General features: G+C 33.5%; 1 protein-coding gene across 1 annotated transcript in view; it reads left to right on the forward strand.

The window, feature by feature from the left end:
• LOC101725840 (fibrous sheath-interacting protein 2-like) overlaps positions 1-18,487 on the forward strand; it is a 75,051-nt gene that overhangs the window by 11,376 nt on the left and 45,188 nt on the right. Inside the window, 7 exon segments of the mRNA XM_087197485.1 lie at positions 792-953; positions 1,677-1,766; positions 2,740-2,879; positions 4,417-4,558; positions 4,999-5,109; positions 11,019-11,127; positions 13,483-13,560. Coding sequence (XP_087053611.1) covers positions 792-953; positions 1,677-1,766; positions 2,740-2,879; positions 4,417-4,558; positions 4,999-5,109; positions 11,019-11,127; positions 13,483-13,560 — 832 coding nt within the window.

The raw sequence follows: 18,487 nt of genomic DNA on the forward strand, positions 1-18,487 counted from the left end.
CCTTTGGTAAAGTTTTAATCCATAAAACAGATTAAATAAATCAGCTTTTTCCTCTAAAGTAAAAGAAAAGGAAACTTGGCTATTAGCTGATTGTCTTTTTCTCCTCGTATAAGTTCATAAGGTTTAATGTGATCCTTACATACATGGAGAAACCTGAGTTCTTTTAAATATGCTTTAAAATTGCTTTTTAAATGTAGTAACTGTACAATAGACCTTGAATTTTCTTGTGACTTTACCACTTGGAAAATATCGGGTTTCTCTCATTAAAGACCCCAAGATACAATGAGTCTTCAATCCAAAAATATTTAACACTTAAGTTTTAACTTCTACTATTTCAACCATTTTCCATTTAGTTATAGTGATTTTTTAATTCTTTTCATTGTAGATGATTAAAATATTATAAATAATACTGTCCCTCTGTTTCCTGAATATAATACTTTGATCTGGGAGAGGGGAACAAAAGGGAAAATCCAAACATTAGCTTTCTATTGTGAATGAATTATATACAATTTCCTTTCTTTTCCTTTCCTCCTGTCTTCATACTCTCTGGGTCAGAGGCTGATGTGGGACAGGTGAAGAACTTATGCATGAGGCTGGGCCTTCAGAACAATTCACACAGATGAGTAAAAGAAGTGAAAGGCAGTTACTTGTGCACAGTAAATCTTCCTGCTGGTAGTTTTCTCCAGTTCAGGTTCTTCCCATGTCGTGTTTTCTGCCCACTTCAATGGGTTCTGTAAAAGTGAAAATGCATTAATTTTGCATTTCTAACATATTTGAATCTGTGTTTGCAGCTTTTTCGACCTTCCTATGGTTTTAACCTGAGAGATCCTTATTGTCGACTTTTGGATAACCAATGTAACAGTCTCCATGATCCACATTTAAAAGGATATTATAGACGCAAAGATATCCTGAGGAGACTGAAGAAAGGTGGCTTCATCACCAAAAATAATAAAGTGGGTTGAAGATGACTTTTCTTTAAATCAAAACCTTCAAATTTTGGTATAAATTTGCTTCTATATCTCACAGGAGGGCCCATATCAACTTGATTATGAAAGGACAGTTCATGCTCAGTTCCATGAAATACTCAGTATTTGGGTCAAAGGAAATCTGACTGTTTCTAAATGAAATTGCTTCTTTCTTAACATTTTTCTTTGTAAAATCAAAAGATTATTGACAAGTAATTTGATGAGGTACAGATGTATTAATTGGCCAGCTATAAAGAGTCCTCTTTCTCTGAAGGGACTGAACACTTGTCATGGATTTTTTTAAAAAAAAACTTGAAATAGGAATGCAGAAAAATTCACTTTGTAAGAATTTTGATAGAGTAATTCTTACTGGTGCTTACCATCACATTTACAATTACAACCTAGTTGTAATTAACTGGCATTATTATTATTTTAATAATAATATTTTAATAACAATACCAATTAATGGTGAGTAGTATATTCTTTATTAAAACATAGGTCATATTAATAAAACAATATTTCTGGGCAGAAATTACTTTTTGATTAACAACTGTGAAGACATATTACCTATTAAATTGCCAGTAATTCATTACTTGGTACCAAAATGTCATTCAATTGAAAATCAGAACTATTTTTTTCCTCTGGATAATTGTTGCTCGCACTGTTAAATATATATTTACAATATTTATATCTTTTTATTTTCGTTTGCAGGTTGTTTGTAGCTTGAGGGAATTCAATAAATACAGGCAATATCTCACTGACTTAAAATTAGACTTTGAAAGAAACTATGTAAGAGAACAAGTAAGTTACGTATTTAATTATGTTCATTTAAGTAATTTAGAAGAACAGTTTGTTTCTTTGTAGAATATTTTCTTGTAATATTTTGACCTTACTGACAAAGTAAGTAAATATTTTTCTAAATGAAAACTTAGAGTAGAAATATGTGACGTCTTGGAAGTTGCTGTATTTCACCCAGAAGGGGAAAGGGAAGGTTGGTATCACTACATCATCAGTAGCTGATGTGACTTGGTAATTAAGAGGCTAGGCAAAGCCATCAATTCTGTCTGACCTGAGACCTTCTTATTGACCTGTGACCAATAAGAAGCGTCTATTGTGACATCAAGATTCTACAAGTGGAACCCAAAACAGTTTAAGCAATAGAAGAAGGAGAGTATGACTATCCATACTGTCCTACAAGTGACTCATGGGACCTGTACACAGTGCCCTGGTACCTACACACATGTACTTGTATTTATCTGATAGAAAATGTTGTTCTTAAAAATGAATTCAATTGTTTGGGTGTAAAGTGAGTGGGAATATTGAGTTCCTTTTGAGTTTTGACTCGAAATTGTATTTGGCACGTGTGAGCAAATGTGCACGACAGTGAGTGAATTCAGGATTGGGGCAAGAGAATTCAACATGAAAGTGTGATTTTACATTTTTATATTCTAAGATTAATAGAGTATGAGGAAAACATAACTTTATTATCCTTTTGTTGTGTTGTTTTCCCTCTTCCCCTCTTTGTGCCTAGACATTTTCCTTTACATTTTTGATATTTTTATTTAATTATTTTAGAGGAGAAATAAAATGCTTATTTTTTTATTTTCAGAGAGATACATCTTTATTTTGGTCCACTTATCCATGTTTCTAAAGGGTGGATTTAAATATAGTTAAACAATTCATCATTGATAAAATATAGGAGTTTTAGCAGGTTTATTCCTGGGATGTATACAAAACATTATACATTTATAATGCACATTTTTTTTATAAATAGAAAATGCTTGTAAAACAACTACAGAAACTGGAGGGAAACAATATAATCCCTGAGTGTTCCGATGTTACACAGTTCCAGAATTGGTTGTTGCACGAGGGCACCCAATCTATTAAAGACCAGGAGCGGTTAATAAGGCCCAGGTAATATTCAAGTCAATGTGTATTTCACATGTATGTAGTAGACTTGGATAAACTGGAACATCCTGGAAAGGACTCAGGAAGGTAAGTTTTCTATAGCCCTTAAAGTGGAGAGAAAGAAGGGAGACCAAGGGGGACGGGAATTGGCAAACTTGGTGCCTATAGGAAAAGTGGATGGGATGTTACCAGAGACCCCTGAAGGTCTCCTAATCTCCTGCAAGCTAGTATGACCTCAGCAAGACAGGAAAGTGGGAAATAGTAAATAACACACAGGCAGAGACTTGAGAGAAACTGAGCCTTGGGCCCATCTAAACTGCTCTGCACAACAAAGACAAAAAGACTCCTGGGACATCCAGTGTTTATTCATTACAAGCTTGGGAAGAGAGCACGCTGAGCAGGCTTTGGGACCCCTGCTGCTAACAAGTATCAGGCAGGCAGGACTGTAGGTAGAATGAAGGCACAGCATATCTTTGCTGAAGAGAACAGACAGTTCAGAGGGGAGGAATTTAGCTGGAGCCGAGTTGACCTCGGCTGGAAGTGAACTTAGCTGACTGGACTACTTCCAATGTAACACAGCTGAAATAAGACCCTTGTGCCAAGATAGCCTGCTAATACTGGGCAGAGGCGTGTGCTACAGGTGCCAAGACTATAATGGGAAGTTTCTACCAAAGCAATTAAGCTCAGAAATATACCAAAGAAATAACTGAAGGGTACACCAGATTTAAAATTCTACAAAGAGGTGAGAGAAAGAAAATAATTTTAGCACATGTATCAAATAGTAGAAACTTTTTGTGATCCATCTTTAAGGACTGATGGCATTCAATTTGAAGAAATTAGTTCAAAGCCGAAACAGAAGTTTGTTGTATCTGGTGTAAATATTAGCATGTGGTGTCTCTAAAAAGACCCTTAAGTTCACTCAGATATCACCCAGTGGGCATCCAGTCATTAATACTGCTTGTCAAGTCCATCTCTTAGGATGTGTGAGAATGTTACGTTCTTTTTTCTTACTAGGAGTGAGAGACTGTGACCCACTATCAGACTTGCATTTTATCATTTCATTTAGTACTGGTGCCTTATGATGTATTGATGTACCAGAGGCCCAAACACTAGACAGGAGATTTGTGCAAAGACTTGTATATTTCAAGGAAACTAGTCTCCAATTTGTTTCTAGAAAATTCAAGAGTACTGTGCTTTATTATATTTAAAGTCACTGCTTCAGTTGCATCAGCTTTGTCTGCAAATCAGTATTTCTAAACCTACTGAGCCATGAATACTTACTGTACAAAATGCTTTCGATTGGTTTGCGCCACGTTTCATCATTGCCTCCGTAGCTCATATTGCATATAATAGGAAGACTTTAAAATGTGTAACACAGTGAGTCAGGGTGCCTGGAAGATCCAGGAGCAGGACCAACAGAAAAACTGCCTGTAGTTCAAAAACTGAAAAGCAGGAAAAGAGAGTTTCAGAATATGAGAAAGGGTGGCACTAGAGTGAGGGAAACAGCTGACTCAGCTTCAGCGACATTTTCACTCTTCCTCACATATTTGGATAAGATCAGTAAGGGGTTAGAAAAACCCTAGCGTGCAGCAGAAGAGCAGCGCCTCCTCCGGATGGACAGGGAGGAGAGAAGACAGCGGGAACACGCGAGGAGAAAACTGCTGCCTCACAGAAAAATTGAAGAGGTGAGAGGTAGCATATTTAAAACATGGAAATTTTCTGATAACTTTTTCCACTTGTAGATCATTTCCCTGTCAGACTGAAGTCATTTCATTCTAAATAATTTATACCCATTACACTTTCTTCACAGATGTACGTTATTCCATAAAATAATGAGGCAAACACCGTAAATTATGTGTGTCAACTTCTTTTAACAAGAGCAGTGTGAGAAGTCACTGGGCCTTATTTAAGTACCCTCTAAACCCTCAACTTGGAGAGGAAAATTTTTAAAAATTGAGTTTTAGTAAAAATAATCATACTGCTTTCCCATTAGGAGTATAGTGAGTGAAGCCCATTCTAAAACAAATGTATGACTTTCATTATACCTGACCAGATTTCTGTTAAGGAAAACAAAGGTGTCATGGGGTAAGGGACGTACACTGAGTGTAATAACACTGCTCTGCAGGAATGGCAGACAAAAGAGAGTTTTTTTCTGACAAAGATCCCAGAAGAAGTTAAAAGAAAACAGAAGGTAGAACACCAAAGGCAAAAATGCAGAGAAGAGAGGGACAAAAAGGTAGAGTGAGCTTTAACCCCTCCATTGGCCTATTTGAAGAGAAGGCTTTGCTCATTCAGTTTTCAAAGTAAAAATCACTTTGCATGATGGATATGCACTAGTTATCCTAAATGGTATGCATTTTACAAAACTAAAACACTACTCTTTTAAACATGGTGTCTCACTGGGTCGCCCCGGCTGACTCTGAAGTTCTGGCTAGTCCTGAGAGTGTAGGCGCTGACCCATGAATGGTTGCTGTATTTTGAGTGCTGTGTCTTTCTATTTTACTTTCTAAGTAAAAAGTACTTATTGTTTGATGTAACTCCTTTTGGCTATATCTTTACACCATATGTTGTGCTTGTAATTCTTATGAAAATTAATAATTTTTTTCTTAGAATCAGAAATTTTTGGTAAAAGTTATTTTATTCCAATGAAGTAATGTTTTTAAGCCTGTTTTGGACACTTTTAAAGATATATACTGTTTAAAGATATATACTATTTTGTGATTTAAAGAATAAATCAGAATAAGAAAAACTGTAATCCCACCATTACCTTACTAACATTTTAATACACACATTCATGAATAATGTTTCTAAGAATATTTATTCCAATAATTAAATAAAAGCTATAATACATACAGATTGCTTTGTAGACTGCCTTTTCTTAATAAAATACCGTTAACAATGTTCCATGACAAAAAAAACCCCGATGATTTAAAATTCTAAATAGCAATTTAGTTAGTTTGTTCTTGACAAACTAGGTGTAAGTGTGAGATTGACATAGTTTTATTTGTGCTGGAACATACAATATAAAATGTTTTTAAGCACTGGAAATTTAGTATGTGCATTTGTCTTTCATTCTGTTACATGTACCTTTAGTATTACGAGAGTCTCACTTCTCATGAGGCAGACCCAGTTGATTCTAACTTAGTGTAATTGTTTTCTAGCATTCATTTTTTTCTAGTGCAAGAGCCTCCAAAGTTGTTTTGCTCCCAGGTATCTCTGGGAGTGTCTGTTTTGTTAGAGCCATACAGTGTTACAGATTCCACCTCACTTTCTGCCTGATGTCAATTGCTATTCAAGAAGTCCTTTCAGTGTTAGTGGAGACTATGCAATAGATGATAGAGAGACGTTTGGCCCGGGATGGGGTACCCTTAGATGTGGCCCCTTATTGTAGACATGGTTATCACAGCTTGGGCTGCCTCAACACGGTAACAGCGGAGTTATTTGAAGCACTCACATGTCCAGTGGGGTTATCCTAGAATTGTTTTTTCTGAATCTTGTTTTCATATAAAAGATCTTCAATTCATTTGTATTGTTTTAATATTTCTATGTCTTATTTCATATTTAGTATCATGTGTAACTATCACCTCAGATTATGTGCATATATTGCAGTTATCAAAAGTTCTGAATTTTTCATTTAACATGTTTGTCAAAAAGAATTTGTGAGTTGACTTTTGAGTTCTTTCCTATTCTTTGACCTATTACCTGTTACTTTTTCTTGATTATTGTTCCTTTAGTAATTTGTCAAATTAGTCATGTTAGCCTTACAGGTTTCTTCTTCTTCAGTTGTTTTGGCTAATCTAAGTTCTTCACATTTTCATATATATTTTAGAGTTCATTTATCAACTTTTTATCAAAAAATCTTGCTGAAATCACTGAACTTGTGTTAACTTTGTAGATCATATTGGGCACAAATGACATCTTGATGATATTGAGTCTTATCTCCTGAACCAGATATATCTGTCCATTTATTCAGGTTTTCTTAATTGCTCTTACCGATGCAATGTAGTCCTCAATGCATATCTCAATGTATATGTTTGGCAGATACATCTCTAGGGATTTCATAATTTTTATGCTACTGTACTCTGTATTTTTATTTTCAATTTTTGATTACTTGATACTAGTATATGGAAAAGTAACTGATATATATATATATATTTATTTATAATACCTCTTACACTGTTAAAATCAGTTAGTTCCAGTGTTTATTTTTTACATGGAAATTGATATTCTACATTGATTATCTTGTTATCTATCACTATGAATATGTTTTGTTTTTCTTACAGGATTGAAATCTCTAGTATAACATTGGATAAAAGGATTGTTATCTTTGTCTTGTCACTGACCTCAAGGGAAAGCATTAAGTTTATAAACATCTCTGCTAAGGTTAACTGAATTTTTCACAGATGCCTTTCATCAATCAGGATGATGAAATTCTCTATTTTTAGTTTTCTGAGAAATGATATCAGGAATTAATATATATATATATATATGATAATCTGGCAATATTGTATATACCCAAAATTGTATTGAATTTGTCAAAAATTTGTTTAGAATTTTGTAAAGGAGATGTTAGTGTGTGATTCTCTTCTATTGTAATGTCCTTGTCTCCTTTTGGAATCAGGATAATGGTGTCTTCATGCAAGTTTGTATTCCCTGTTCAGATTTCTAGAAGTGTTCGTTTACAGTTGGTATTTTTATTTCTTAAATTTTTATCAGTGAAGTCATTTGGGTCTAGAATTTTCTTTATGTGAAGGTTTTTAACCTCAGTTTCCTTAATATGAGTCTATTTGGAATATTGTTTACTTTTAAAAGACCTTTGATAGTTTATGTATTTTAGGGACCTTTTTCTATTTCATGTAAATTCCATACCTATGCGCAAAGAGTTCCTAATATTCCTTTTTTATCCTTTGAGGATATAGTGACTCTAATGATGACATATTCTCTTATTATTAACATCAATAATTTATAACTTGTTTTTCTTCACCAGCATTGGCTAAAACTGTTTTATTTTCTTTTTAGTTTTTAAACTATTAGTTTTAAACTATTTAGTTTATTCTTAAACACTTTAGTTTTTTTCTTTTTTTTCTTCATTGTTTTCTATTCTTTTTGCATACGATTTTGTTTTTAATAAGCTTTTTATCTCCGAATGGAACTCATTAATTTGAGACTTTTCTTTTTCAATAGAGAAATTTATACTGTGTTTTTCTCTGTTGGTTCATCAAGATCTCACAAATTTTGATATGCTATACTTTTAGTCAATTAAAATATTTTTAATTTGCCTATTTTTCTTAGACAAATTAAAGATCTTTCTGTTACTGATTTTGAAGTTAATTTTCTTGGGGTCAGAACATACTTTTATTTCTTGTATCTTTTTAAATGAGCCTCTTTTACTATAAAAAATGACCTTTTTGTCATTCTTCTTCAGATACAATGCTTACTTGAAAAAAAAAATTGTATTCTACTGTTTTTGGTTGAGTATTTTGTATTGTGCTCCAGCTATCAAGTTCAATTCTTCTGAATCATAGCTCACATTCTATTTACTTCTTTCTCACCTATTGAAAGAATTGTTGGAATCCATGGCTGTATTTTTTGATTTGTCTATTTCTTCTGGTAGTTCTATCAGTTTTTGTTTTACATCTTTGAAGGTTAGTCATTAGGTACATTAGGATTCTTCTGAGTATGAGTGACTGTTTTTTTTCTTTTTATCGTTACAAAAATATCCTTTTTTTCCCAACAAAATGTTCTTTGCTGTATCTTACCTTATATAAAATTAATAATGTGACTACAGCTTTGTTTTGATTAATGTTAGCATGTATAACATTTTCCTTTAACTTTTAAAATTCTATTTGATCTTTATTTTCAGTTTCTTTTTTGCAGTTTTCATACAGAAGGATTTTGCTTTTTTATTTTTCAGTATTAAAACCATTGCATTTATTTGAAGTGTTTAGATCATTTACATTTAATATGATTATTACTTAGTATTAATCTGTTATCTCAGTATTTGTTTTCTTTGTCCTTTCCTTGTTCTCTTCTTCATTTTCTTTGGATTTGTTAATATTCCTTTTTATTTTGCTGAATTATTAGCTTTGCCCCCTTGTTTTGTGGTTTAGTGGTTGATTTAGGGATAATAGCATATTCTCATGTTTAGCTTATTACAGTAGATCTTACTTAAAGTGCTATTATACAACTCTATGTATAGTATAAGAACAATATAATATTACACTTTGACTCCCCCACTGGTTTTTATGCCGTCTTTGTCATGCATTTCACTTTTATAGAGAGTATAAATTCCACCACACATTGACATTTTTGTTTAAACATTTATGTATTAATATGATTTAAATAACAAGTCATATATTTGGCTATGAATTTACCACTTTTGATGTTCTTCATTACTTTTTACATGTTTTTCCTTCTGGTGTCATTTATTTCTTCTTTCTGAAGGGCTTTCTTTAATGTTTGTTTTGGTGCAATTAGCTTTTGAGCATCTTAAAAGGTATTTTGCATTTATGTTTGGAAGATTTTCTGAGTATATATTGGTTAATATATAGTGGTTAGTATCAGCTGGGTGTGGAATTTTCCATCCACTTATTTTCTTTTAAAACTTTAAATATACTTTTCAGCTGTGTTTTCTGTTTTCAAAAAAAAGTCTTCAGTCCTTAACTTTCTTTTCCCCTCTCTTACATATGACCCCATCCCAGCAACTTTTAATTTTTTTCTGTCTTGATGGTTTTAAGAAATTTGATTAAATATATCTTGGTGGCATTTTATTCTGTTCTTTGGTATTTGGGGCTACCAGAAGCTGTGAATTTATTATTCTCATCAACTTTGGAATATTTTATATTTTATATTTTCTCTCCTCTTTGCAGGTATCAGGCTACTAGAAGTGGCCTTACATCTCTCTGAAAGTCTTCATTTTTTTTCCTTCTAGCTTTCTAATAAATTCACATTATCCTCCCCTGTAGTATCTCCTCTTCCATTACTTATATTTTTCACTAATTATTTCATATGCTAAAACTTCATTTTGGTTCTTTTTATATCTACCACACTTTTAATTTTATTTGTAAACATACAGAATGGAGTTATATTGACCATATTACTATTCCTTATAATATTTGTGTCACTTTGGTGTTGATTTTATTTGATTGATTTATTTCTTTGTGCGGGTCATTTTACTGTGCTTCTCTGCATGCCTGGTATTCTTTGTATGCCAGATATTGTAAGTTGTATTTTGTGTATTGGATATTTTTATATTCTTATAAATATTCATTAGTTTTTATCGGGGATGCATGTAATTTATTTGGAAATAGTTTATTATACATATTTTAAAAGGTTTTTAAAAATGGAACCAGAGTCATGTTTCATCTGGGACTTATTATTCCTTATTATTGAGGCAAGACTCATCTTGGGCTTCTACTCAGTGTGACTCTGAGAATAGACATGAGTCCTATCTTTAGGTAGATGCCAAATTCTGTTGTCTGATTCTTCATTAGGAAATCCTGTGCAGATTCATTTTCTTGTTGAATACTTCAAAACCCTACAAAGATCTGCATAGCTATCTCTTTTTTGTTGTATCCACGTTCAATACTGGCACATAGATTCACAAAGGGAAGTCACATTTCATGTATTGTGTTTATCTATGGAGGCTTAAGTGACTTGGTTAAGCTTTCAAGACCTTTTAGTTAAAGGTGATTGGGAGATTACTTAATGGTAACAGGACAGTTGCGTGCAAGAGATCCTATCTGATCAGAAACTCTGCAGTTCCTCAGAAATATGCAGTGATGTTAACTGCATTTAAATGATAAATTTACTCTTCTTGTTTGCCAGGCATGTTGGTACAGCCTGTAATCTCAGCACTCAGAGGCTGAGCCAACATGGTGAGCTCAGGGCCAGCCTGGACTATGTAGCAGACTTGGTCTCAGCAAGAACAGAAAATAACCCACAAAAAAATACAGTTTTATGTTTGATCACAAATGGAAATTCAACTCTTACCACCCTCTCATTTTTGTAATTAGTGTGAACTCACAAGTTACAAAGCGAGAGTGATGACAGCTGATTTCCAATGTACTACCATATTTTAAATATTTGTCTTGCATTTATAAATGGCAAATTGGTACTAACCAATAGTTGTCTTTAATATTTTAGAAACGAGCCCTGCTAGAGAAAAAAATGACTTATCATTTACAAAAAATTCAAGAAACTGGCTTTAAAGAAGATGGGGATAAAAATGCATTTGAATGCAGTGGACAAGATGGTGCGTATTTTGAATGTAAGAACTTTAGAAAAGGATGCTACTAAGTAGGAAATGCTTATGTACAGAAAAATCCTTGTGTATTTATTCTGTGCTCTTCCTTGCTACACACTTGGAACCAGGCCGTCATCTAATCACTTCCGTGTTAAAGTTCAAACTGCAAAGGAGGCCATGTGTAAAAATGGTAACAAGCCAAAACAACCCTGCCAAGGGATGTAACAGACAGGTTGTCTTATACTGCAGCCTCCCTACACTTAAAATAATGCTGCTTTCACTACAGAAACCATAAAACTTGTAAGATTAAATTGCTTTGTCAACATGGTGTTCTCCCCTATTGCCAATAAGTAAAAATAGACAGAATCAGGAAAAGGAAGGATAAAATGATATAATGAAGAGGAAAAAGAGAGAATAAAAAAATAAAAAAATATGAAGAAAGTTTAAGAGAAAGGAATAGCACCATGACTTTGCTATGCCCAACCCTCTGTCGACTTTATTTCCTATTATTTTTTCTTCCTTTATTATTAGTACATTTTCTATTACTGGGAAGTAAGAAGAACTTGTTCATTTTATTTTTAACACTATAAAAGTATAGTGAGTTTTTCACCTCAATATTAGTTAAAATTGGATGACCAGAACATAAGACAGTACACTGTTTTTAACTATCTATACTTCATAGTATTAGGAAATACCATATTTCTTTGTCACAGTCCCCCGTCACCCTAGTAAATTACTAACCAGTTTGTTTACTCTTATTTTTATCTACCTCAAATCTATTTTGTGTACTGTCCAGACCACCAATTACACTTAAAACTATTCTGATGATCTCTTTTCCTGGCCCCCACATCTGCTGTCTATTAAAGGAAGCATACATCACCATATCGAGTGCAATCCCATCCTACCTTATCAATTTTATTTCACTACATCATTGAAGACCTGGGTTGTCATGAGCAGGCTCTGGAGCTAGATTGCTGAAGTCTAACTCCTGCTTTATCATTTCATAGCTATGCAAATGATTTAGGTAAGTGATTTAACCAATCAGTTAACATTTCCTCTTCTAAAAACAAAGGTAATACCCCAAACAACCAAGATAGAGTCCCAGTATTTTAGCATACAGTGAGCACTTCATTCATGTCATTGTTCTCATCAGAGGAGAGAACTGACTGTTCCAAAAACACAGTTGACATTTCCCACTTCTCTGGCTTCCTTTATCCAGTGTTCTCAGCCTAGAACAATCTGCTCCCTGTCTCTACCTGTCAAAATCCTACTGTTGGTTAAATCCTGCTCCATGAAGTCTTTCTTGATAGCCATAACTGGAAAAGCCCTCTGCTTTGAGTTTCTTTAGTCATCTGTAGCATTACATACTTCCCACTGGTTTAAATCACTCTCACCTTTTAGAGCTATATATTGATATATACAATATGTACACAAATATAAACACTATATATACACTATATACATATATGCATAAATTGTGTATACAAACACACACTATATAGGTTCTCCAAATGGATTATTTCAGTCTGCTTATTCTTGGGGGCAGTGATAACATTACCTGAAGTGATGCTTCAGATTCCAGTAACTACACACATCCCAACATTTTTGTCAAGATTTTCATGTAATGAGAAAAGAATGTCCAGTAACTATCATAAACATCTGTTACCTCAAATCTTTTGAAGTAGAAATATATTTAAAATTTTATATGCTTGAATTAATACAAGAATAATTATTTCACAAATAGAATTCAATTTTTCCACTCTAATAAGCTCATCTTCCACCAAGCAGAAAAGTTGTAGAGAGACAGAGAAGGAGAGAGGAAAGTAGAGCAGAAGAGTGCTGCAGTGCAGGGAGGAGGACATGCCTATAACTCTCACATTTTATGTCTCTAATGCAGGCCCGCTGAGCACACATGCAATGAGGATGCTGCCTACCCAATAGTCAAAAAGAAACTATAATTTCCTCTGTCAGAAAGGAAGGAGTTATATGTTAACCGCCCATGGTATCCTGTATTGTATTATTGTATATATTTGCTTATGCCACACCTTGATGCTAATCCAAGAATTGCAGTAGGCGCTGTGGGCTGGTGGCTCTTCGGCCCCATGCCTGAGCTGGTACACACACCCACAGTTCACAGGCTTCCACAGTACATTCCAGTGCATAGTTACCTACCTCACAGAAGAGAACTCTGCCCTTCCATGTATATCTTTGACCTTGAGGGAGATATTGGAGGAGTGATTCTTCATCCTCATTTCATGTCTCTTCATCTACTGTGTTTCCCACACTTTCACATACAGGTCAGCAAAGGGATCACCTCCTCCGAGCATTTATTAAAAACATAAATGTTTATTTCATTTCTTTAAGCTTCTGCAAAGAAGAAAAAGAAGAATCAAGATGATAGAAAATTACTGCATTCTACTGATGACCACAAAGCACATGAAGGTAACTGCATGAAGGAACAAAACTACTAAGTGATAAGAATACAAATTTGGGGAAAGTCTGAGTTTGGTGATGGTCTTTAGTGCACAGAAATTCTCTCCTCTTTTTGGAAAATGACTGACTTAGAGTGATGGGCATCGACGACTTTATAGTAGCTCTTGGTTTCAGAATTTAATCACTTGATAACAGATTTAGTGTTTTGAATTTTCCATTGCACTATGATTAGAAAAATTAGGCCCAGGGCTGGGAGGCGAATGGCACATGCTTGTAATCCCAGCACTCACAAGGCTGAGGCAGGAGTATCACCCTGAGCTCTAGGCCAGCCTGGGCTACTTTGTGAGTTCAAGGCCAGCCTGCACTACATAGTGAGACCTTTTCTCAAAAAAAAATTAGATGAAAGGTTTATTATAAATATATTTGCAATATAGAATACCTAATTATAAAATATTTTTAATGCTTAAAATTATTTCAGAAAACTCTTAAGTGGCTCAGAAATTAAGTGCATTAACTCCAAAACCACCATCAGCCTTATTGAAATGTCACTTGTCACATTTCTTACCTATGTCAGTTGATATTTGCCATTAGATATATTAGATTAGACAGTGAGTCCACATAACAGAATAAGTATCTCCTAATAAATACATCATAAAATGATATTAAAAATCAAACAGTACGACTTTTCTCCCACTATTACATTTAAAACTTAAAATCAATGTGTCAATATAAGTATCCTTATCCTTGTCAGTGAAAGCCTAAAGAAAATAAAGTACAAATTTGTTCCTTTCTGCATATGCAATTTGCTTAATTTCATCCAAACAGCAGCCTGGACAGAAACAGCCCTGACTCCTGAGTGCTCTTCCCTTCAGGACCACTTTGGATGCTTTTGTCATTTCTAAACTTTGCCTTGCAGCAGCCTGTTACTGTATTTCCTCTCAGTGTATAGTTTTTAATAGCAATTTTTCTAGACTACATTGTTAATTAGTTCTTCATAACCAACTATGAGTAAACACTTAATTCACTCTTAAGATTCATGGTCCCAAAGTCCAAATGATTGGGCTTTTTTTGTTGTTGCTCTGTTTTGTTTTATTTACTAAACATGGAAGAATTACTAAAACACACACAGCTATGACAACATCAGCCCCATATCTAGTGAACATATATGATAAAATTAAATTCTTTGCTTCTAAAGCAAAATTATCTCAGCCAAAGTCATTCACTGAAAACACAGTGCTTTATGCAACCCAGACTGAGCAACGTGCTATCAGAGAACTGGGTGGTATCTGAGGGGATGATCATAGATGGGAAATACTGCTTCAGCCCTGCCAGGCTTCTGAGCCACCATGACAGTTGTCCAGAGACTGGACTTCTACACTTCATTAGCACAGTGTGGAGAAATAGCCCCATTACAAAGGAATTGTACAACCATGTCAGTCTTTATCTGAGGAAGGATACCTGTCTATATTTGCAAAGAATAGTATGTTTACAGCAAATTTTCCTGCTTCAAAATTGCTTTAACTATTTTGACTCACTTGCTGTTCTACAAAAATGTTTATAATTAGCAAAACTACAACTGTAAAATCATGCTATGATTTTTAATGAAGTACATTAAATGTACTTGTTTAAATCAATTTAAAGAGAAATGACACCTTTATTATACAAAGTCTTGCAGACATAAACATGGAATACCTTTTGATTTATTTAAGCCGTCCTTAATTTCTTTTCGAAGTGCTTTGTGGCATTCGGCAGCATACAGATCCTAAATATATTGTGGTGTATTTTTACCTGAGTACTTCATTTTGATACTATTATAATTTTTAAAATTTTCTTTGAAGTAGCCTATTATTGTATTTCCTCTCTGTGGATAGTTTTAATAGTATTTTTTCTATATTACACAATTAATTAGTTCTTCATAACCAACTATAAGTAAACATTTTACTATTTTAAATAGAATATACTAACCTCACTATTACAAGTTTCCCATTACTCCTTTCCCCTTTATAATTGTTTTATGTATTATATCTATATTCATCAAACCTCTAATCAATGTAATTTATTTTATTTCAGATCATCAAATATATATTTAGATAACTCAATAGGTGAAGGAAAGTGTTGTATTTGCTACAGTAATTGTTATTTTGCTTTTTGCTTAACTTCTGGGCTTCCAGGTGTCTTTCTGTTATTATCTTCTTTTAATCTTTAGAACTTCCTTTGATATCTTTTTTAGAAAAGACTTTCTGGCACTGAATTATCTTAGTTTTCTTTCTTTTGAGAATGTCTTTTTTTTTTATTAATAGACTTGGAAATTGACAGTTACTTTGTTTCTAGATCTTTATAAATGTTACTTCATTTCAGTGTGTTCATGATTCTGATGAGGTAGCTGCAATATTTTAATTGTATTTTCTCAATAAGAAATGTGTTGTTTTTCTGGTTATTTTTGATTTTAGGAGTGGATGTTAATTTTCCAGTTTCTGATATGTCTAGGTGTGGACATCTGTGTGTCTTTCTTCCCTCCATTAAATTTCACTGTGAATCTTTAAACTGTAGATTGATAACTTTTAAAAAATTTCCCTGAAGCCAATTTCCTCACTGACAAAGGGAACTGCTACATAATTTTGGTGAATATCATAAATATTTTAAAAATAGAATATATACTTTATTATATAGACATATTTATAGATGGATATTGTGCTAGTAATTTTTCTTGTTGCTGAGACCAAATACTCAACACCCAAAGTTAGAGAGAAAGGGTTTGTTTAGTTCACAGTTTGTAGAGGTTTCAGTCCATAATCAGCTGGCTCCAAGCAGAGTGTCACATGACAGAACGGCAACAGTTCATGGTGCCAGAAGATACCAAAAGCAAGAAGGGGCCTTAACAGCATGTTTCTGCCCTTTTTATCCCATCCAGACTACTGGGATTAGAGCAGGGTCAAACCAATCACTCAGCTGTAGTGGTTTAGTAATCAGATGCCCTTAACCCCAGGATCACAAACTCCAGATTCAGCAACCTCTAAAAAAGAAAGCTCCACTTTATCTGCATGAGGCTTTAGGGGGGACATTTAAACACAAGCCATAGCAGATATAAATGCCATTATTAAAATATTTTAATATGATTGATGTGATATTTTAAGTCTGTGACTTGCTTTTTACACTCAGCACTGTTTCAGAGTATCCATGTGTTGCTTGAAATTTCAATTCGTTTCACTGTTAGTCATATCACACTGTGTGAATTTACTATAATTTCTACATCTGCATTTTCTGTAGGTGAAAGAATTTGGTAATTTGATGCACTGAACATTCTTGTATGTATAGATTACTTTATAAACATGAATAATGATTATTTAGGGATTCTGAGTTATGTCTACTCTTCTGAAAAATTACCATTTCTTATCTTTCAGCCAGTTTCTTCCTAGGTTGATTTTCTTATTGACTTGGAAGACCTTTTAGTCACGTTAGATACTAACCTACTATATTCATGTATATGGTATAGCAAATTTCATCTTATAATTTATGACTTCTTTCTATTCTATCTTTGGACTTCTTTCTATTCTATCTTTACAGAAGTTCTTACTTCAGTGCAATAAATTTAACTTTTTTCTTTACAGCCTGTACATTTGATACTTTTTATTTGAGGTTAATTTGGATGAGCTCTTTTTGATGTGATAAAGACTTTAATCTTTTATTTGTGGCAAAAATTTCCACAGTCTTAATGGTATTTTATGCCTTTCTTATCAGATATTTCAAATATAAAACAAAACAAAACAAAACAAAAACCAGAAGAGCCTGGTAAAGCCTTCCTTGCTTTTAGGCCAGTTTTAACTCATGGACAATTTTCTTTGGTCTGTGCTTCTAACTTCCATCTGATGCCATGTTGTTTTGAAGTTCATCACACATACAGTATCATTTCATCCATCAGTATGTCAACATGCAACTCTAAAAGATAAGAATTATTTTTAAAATACATAACCACAATACCATTATCATCTTACATAACATAGTAATTAATAGTTCCATAATATCACCAAATATTTACACTATTTAACATTTCAGTAGTATTATATATGACAAAATATTTTGATATTTGAATACATGTGATCAGTTTATTAATGGATTGGTATTTTTCTAGTATCTTTTAATCTGTAAGTTCTTCTCCCATGCATGGCTCTCCCTTCTTTTTGGGGGTGGGATGGTTTGTTTATAGAAGAAAATTGACCTGATTATCCTGTTGAGTTCTTCACAAACTGCCCTCTTGTTGATTCCACCTCGATAGTCTAGTTCTGTATTGTTATTTCCTCTCTATTTTATATAAAGTACCAGTTAGATCCAGAAGTATTCATGTTGAATGTCTTAGCAAGAGTGAGTCATAGAGGCGGTATACCTCTCCTCTAAGAAGCATATTATACCTGGTTTTCTCTGTGATCCCTACGTATACTCATAAATAAATCTAAGGATAACAAAGTTGGAATATTTTAATTCTATCATTTCTTCTTCTTAGATTATCTAGAATACTTTTAGGAAAAGCCCCCCCCCCCCCATGGTTTGCTCTTATCTTGTGGTAGTGAATGTTTTTGAAAAAAACAGTAAGTGCTAAATATTTTACTATCATGCATCAGTTTTCACAATGATGAATTGTTTCAACAGCTTCCTCCATAATGTGCTGTTACTTTTCTTTAATGTTATGAGGAATTCACACACTTAAACAAATTCAATGTGTTGCAATACATCAAGTTATTTAAATTTTTAAATTCATGACACTTATCAGTATAGTAGCACTGTTACTGTTCTTATTAATGTTAAAGTTGTGACGACTCTGCCAAGTGGAAGTCCCTTAGAGATAACTCCAGAGTCTTTATGATACCACTCTGGTGATCTTTGATAGTTTCCTTGCTACCTGGAAAGACAGGATGAACCAAGCTTATCTGTTACACATCCA

This window comes from Heterocephalus glaber, unplaced genomic scaffold, assembly GCF_053883595.1.
Source record: "Heterocephalus glaber isolate CG9 unplaced genomic scaffold, H.glaber_assembly_v1.0 deba00000347, whole genome shotgun sequence".
NCBI classification, from domain to species: Eukaryota; Metazoa; Chordata; class Mammalia; order Rodentia; family Bathyergidae; genus Heterocephalus; species Heterocephalus glaber.